The sequence below is a fragment of the Ochotona princeps genome, chromosome 6, assembly GCF_030435755.1.
Source record: "Ochotona princeps isolate mOchPri1 chromosome 6, mOchPri1.hap1, whole genome shotgun sequence".
Taxonomy (NCBI): Eukaryota; Metazoa; Chordata; class Mammalia; order Lagomorpha; family Ochotonidae; genus Ochotona; species Ochotona princeps.
In genome coordinates this window covers 276,562-281,300 of record NC_080837.1, presented here as the reverse complement: position 1 = coordinate 281,300, position 4,739 = coordinate 276,562, and the positions used below count along the sequence as shown (strand labels likewise).

Genomic DNA, 4,739 nt, shown 5'->3' with positions numbered 1-4,739 from the left:
TACTTTTGTAGTTTTGGGGTTTGTGACTCTGCTGATAATTGATTTGAGAAAAATGATCTTTTAGCCAGTGCAGTGATATTTTATTCATTTCTGTGGATGTGCTAATTATTGAAGCACGCATGCTATCTGCTGTGTTCAAAATGTGCTTGTAAATTTTAGCAAGCATGTAATACATCCATAACGCTTTTCCCATATGAATTCTCTTATGTTTAATGAAACTTGACTGCAAGCAGCAGGATTTTCCTCACTTACTACATTCATAAGGTTCTTATCCTGTAGGAATTCTCTGATGTCAAATGAGACCTGTCTGGTGAGTAAAGGCTTTTAGACACACACTACATTAATACAGTTTATCCCCTGTGTGGATTCTCTGATGTGTGATTAGGCTTGACCGTTTAGAAAAAGCTTTTCCACACTCACTACATTTATAAGGTTTCTCCCCTGTGTGGATTCTCTGATGGGCTTTAAGGTTTGAATTGCAAGAAAAAGCTTTTCCACACACACTACACGTATTAGGTTTTTCCCCTGTGTGGATTCTGTGATGTTGAATGAAAATGTTCTGATGAGCAAAGGCTTTTAGACACACACTACATTCATAAGGTTTCTCCCCTGTGTGGACCCTCTGATGTATTTTTAGGTGTGATTTCTGAGTAAAAGCCTTTCCACATTCACTACATGTATAAGGTTTTTCTCCAGTGTGGATTCTCTGATGTATGATTAGGCTTGACTTTCGAAGAAAAGCTTTTCCACACTCCCTACATTCATAAGGTTTTGCCCCGGTGTGAATTTTCTGATGCATGATTAAGTTTGAGTTATGGGAAAAAGCTTTTCCACACTCACTACATTGATAAGGTTTTTCCCCAGTGTGGATTATCTGATGTCGAAGGAAACCTGACTGGCTGGTAAAAGCCTTTCCACACTCACTACATGCATGTGTTTTTTCCCCTGTGTGGATTCTGTGATGTCGAATGAGGTGTGCTTTATAAGAAAAGCCTTTTCCACACTCATTACATTCATAAGGTTTTTCCTTAGTGTGGATTCTCTGATGTGCTGTAAAGTTTGACTTACAAGAAAAAGCTTTTCCACACTTACTACATGTATAAGGTTTTTCCTCTGTGTGGAGCCTTTGATGCCTGTTTAGGTTTGATTTCTGATGAAAAGCTTTTCCACATTCCCTACATTCATAAGGTTTTGTCCTGGTGTGGATTCTCTGATGTTGAAGAAAACCTGACTGGTTGGTAAAAACTTTATCACATGCACTACATTTATAAGGTTTTTCGCCTGTGTGGATTCTCTGATGTGCACTAAGGTGTGGCTTACGAGTGAAAGCTTTTCCACATTCACTACATTCAAAAGGCTTTTTCCTTGTGTGGATTCTCTGTTGCATCATTAGGTTTGAGTTATGAGAAAATGCTTTTCCACACTCACTACATTCATAAGGTTTTTTACTTGTGTCGATGCTCTGATGCCTAGTGAGAGATAATTGTTGGTTAAAGGCTTTTTCACGCTCATTGCATTCATATGGATTCTCTGCACTTTTAAGGATCTGATCTCTAATGACTTCTGACTTCTGGCACATGTTTTCTTTACATTCATTGGACACATACAAATGTTCTCCTGTGTCAGTTCTCTGTTTGGTGGTAAGGCAAGATGTATAATAGCCAGCATGAATTGCTTCTCCCACACTGACAGGTTGCTGATTACATTTGTCTTTGGTATAAACTTGCTCACACATAAGGACTATCTTCTTGCCACTGAAAGTTTTCTCTTTCCCATTGTGTTCAAAGGACTGCTCACAAATGTGGATCTTGTCAAGCTGATTAAAATTATCCCCACTCTTGAGGTTGTTCTCAGGGACATTAAAGGCATGCTTTTGCTCAAATGGCATCTTATGAGGCTTCCTGTGGGAAAATGGAGTTAAAATAAACTATGGTATCATTTCCCGTCTCCTTTGAAAAGGCACAAAATCTCTGAGCCCAAGATCAACTGGTCACTTAACAAGTACAGATTTGGTCTACAACTGGTTTCCATTTTGTGCTTCTGTACTAAGTTAAAGAAAACAATCACTGTGCTTTCCTGGTTACATTTGGTTTGGTGCACAACACAGGACTTGAAAAAGTCTTTTGGCTCATACAAGAGCTATGTGGCTTGACGTAGCAAAGAGAAGACTATACAAGGTTTGTACTAAACCTGTGGAAATGACCCTAGGTACCCCATGCCTCTGCAGAAACATGAACATGCCCACCCACTCACCTAATCCCCGGCCACTGCCTACTTCCAGCTAAACCTCCAGATGGATTGTACTTTTAAGGGGTGGGCAGTGGAGATAGGAAGTACAACAGTATAGGAATTAAGAGGCTGTAATCACTAACTAAATATTTTCACATTTCCTGTCACATCAATTTTCATTTTGGAAGCAAGGCTATGTGTGCTTGTAGTAGAAAACTCCTGTTGGAAGATTGACAGTCCCCAGAAGAGGTCAATTTCCTGCATGACTTGAAACTCCTTAAGTGGATCCTGAATCCCAACCACCTGACATGGGACTAAGGTTCTGGGCTCCTTTTTCATGACTCAGGTAGATTTATCCTCATTGGATGAGTAATGAGAGTCCTGGCATCACCAAATATTCACTTTGGACTTAATTTTAAAGATGTATTTATATTTACTGGAAATTCAGATATACATAGAGGATGAGAGACAGGAAGATCTTCCATGTGCTGATTCACTTTCCAAAAACGCACAACTGTCAGAGCTGAGCTGATTCAAAGTCAAGAGTCAGGAGCTTCTTCTGGTTCTCCCATGCAGGTATAGGGTCACAAGGTAGTGGGTGGTCATCAACAACTTTCACAGGGCAGAAGCAGAGAGCTGGATGTTAAGTGAGGCTGCCAGGGCACAAACCAGTGTCCATATTATGATCCTGGTGTACGTGAGGTAATGGCCAGGTACTAGGTTACCATGCCATGCCCTCGAGATTGATCTTTAGAAATGACTTACGTGGGCCTTTGGATGACCACCTCTACACTTCATAGATCAGTTGACAAAGGGACAGTTTCTTTATTTTATCTCCTCTCTCAACTTGGTCACTTATGTAGCATCCTATCTCTGAGAGCTGACACCCATAGAATGACAGGTATACATATGGAGTTGTGTAGTATAAGCTATTTCCTTGCTGGTTGAGAGACAACCAAGGGGATGTGTCTTACCCACAGGTTCCTGTCCAAACAAGAAATGCTCAGAGGACACTTAAAAATCTGAGATGCTTCTAAAAATTTTGCTTTCTCCATTCAAAAGGCACACTATCTCCTGGCCCTCTCCCAAGAAACGTTATTTGATTCCCTCTGCTTTCTACATTCTGTCTGAAAATGAAAAAAAAAAAAAAAAGTAGAAATAATGAAATCCCTTTCATATCATGTTTCAATTATGGTCAGAGATAATACTAAGCATCTTTGTGGCACTGTGGCTTTCCTTAGGTTATTATATAATTTTGTGATTACAACTTGCCTGAAGATTATTTCTTGATCTTTCTGATTAGTTGCAAGCAGCTCATTCTTTCTGTGGGAATCTGAAATTAGGAAAAGAGTAACAATATGCATGAATCACAACTAAATATTTCTTTTCTAGTGCTCAAGTGAAGCCAATGAAATCTGTTGCCATTCTAGATACAGCACATTTTCATATTAGTAAAATGTGGATGTTTGTGAGCATTATTAATAAGCATTACAGCTCATCTATTAATGCCTTAACATAATACCCATGTTTTAAAATAAAAATTTTAATTAGTTGAGATTGCATATTTAACCTAAAGTGGGATATGACAGAAAATATGGTACAAAAATTCAAAATAAGGCTTGGGGTATTTTACACTCCATATCATCATTAGTTTTTCTTTGCCTGGCTACTCTGCTTCAAACACAACTTCCTGAAAATGCATCTTAGGAGGTGGCAGATGTGATACAAGTGTTTGAAATCATGAAAATACACATATATAGTTCTAGATTTATGGTGACAGGCTGGCAAATTGCTAGAATAAACTTATACATGGAGAGCATAGAACGCCTGTGTATCACCAGCTGTCCTTCTGGAAGAAACTCAAACTAAAACTCAAATATAATTCCAGTCAACACTTACTGAGTTATGTATCAATTCCCCTCAGAATTATGGGCTGACCTACCTGGAAGTCTCTGCTTGACAGATTTCTCCACTGTCCATGGTGCTGATTCTTGCTCCAACTTGAAGATCACATCAGGCTTTGTCATGGAGTACCCTGTGAATGGAGAATGATGTAGATTTTCCAAAATCCCCACTAATCCTACCAACTACTACACGTTATAAATCTTCTTTCATTAGCAAATTATACAGAAGTGTTGTGCTTAAGCATGACAGAACTTCACTCACCCAAGGACAGCAGATTGTTATAGGTCTCAAGCATCACCTCCCTGTACAGGGTCCTCTGCGTATTGTCCATTGTCTGCCATTCTTCCTGGGTAAAGTCCACAGCCACATCATCGAATGACACCAACACCTGTAACAGCACATGTCTCCTCAGCTCTGGATCATTAAATAGAAACACTGACAGTGCATTCTCTGTATGTTTAATTTGCAACTTCTATGTATACGGTTTAATTTACAATTCATGCAGCATCACAGAGTAAAAATTAAATGAAAATATCTTGTGCTGTATTGCTTTTACAATTCCAATACTACAACAGAATATTCCTTATTCTTTTAAAGGTTGTTTT

At 38.9% G+C, this 4,739-nt stretch overlaps 2 protein-coding genes across 2 annotated transcripts; both read right to left on the bottom strand.

Moving 5' to 3' along the window:
• Positions 1–340: 340 nt before the first annotated feature.
• On the bottom strand, positions 341–1,579 carry LOC131480432 (zinc finger protein OZF-like). The gene is made up of 2 exons (XM_058665264.1): positions 589–1,579; positions 341–525 (listed from the first exon to the last, which is right to left on the bottom strand). Exons 1-2 carry the CDS (start codon positions 1,577–1,579, stop codon positions 341–343), a joined length of 1,176 nt encoding a protein of 391 aa, XP_058521247.1.
• Positions 1,580–3,407: 1,828 nt separating this feature from the next.
• LOC131480431 (zinc finger protein 334-like) lies at positions 3,408–4,516 on the bottom strand. Its single transcript, XM_058665263.1, has 3 exons — positions 4,396–4,516; positions 4,172–4,264; positions 3,408–3,562 (listed from the first exon to the last, which is right to left on the bottom strand). The coding sequence occupies exons 1-3, from the start codon at positions 4,463–4,465 to the stop codon at positions 3,408–3,410; spliced, it is 318 nt and encodes a 105-aa protein (XP_058521246.1). The 5' UTR covers positions 4,466–4,516.
• Positions 4,517–4,739: the final 223 nt, after the last annotated feature.

Bases quoted from the DNA above. Each gene is read 5' to 3' on its own strand.
- LOC131480432 (XM_058665264.1), bottom strand. From the start codon at position 1,579: ATGTGCCAGAAGTCAGAAGTCATTAGAGATCAGATCCTTAAAAGTGCA. The intron at 526-588 runs GTGTGTGTCTAA...GAATCCACACAG, and splicing joins GGAGAAACCTTATGAATGTA to GGGAAAAACCTAATACGTGT.
- LOC131480431 (XM_058665263.1), bottom strand. From the start codon at position 4,465: ATGGACAATACGCAGAGGACCCTGTACAGGGAGGTGATGCTTGAGACC. The intron at 4,265-4,395 runs GTGAGTGAAGTT...CTCCATTCACAG, and splicing joins TAACAATCTGCTGTCCTTGG to GGTACTCCATGACAAAGCCT. The intron at 3,563-4,171 runs GTAGGTCAGCCC...TCCTAATTTCAG, and splicing joins TGTCAAGCAGAGACTTCCAG to ATTCCCACAGAAAGAATGAG.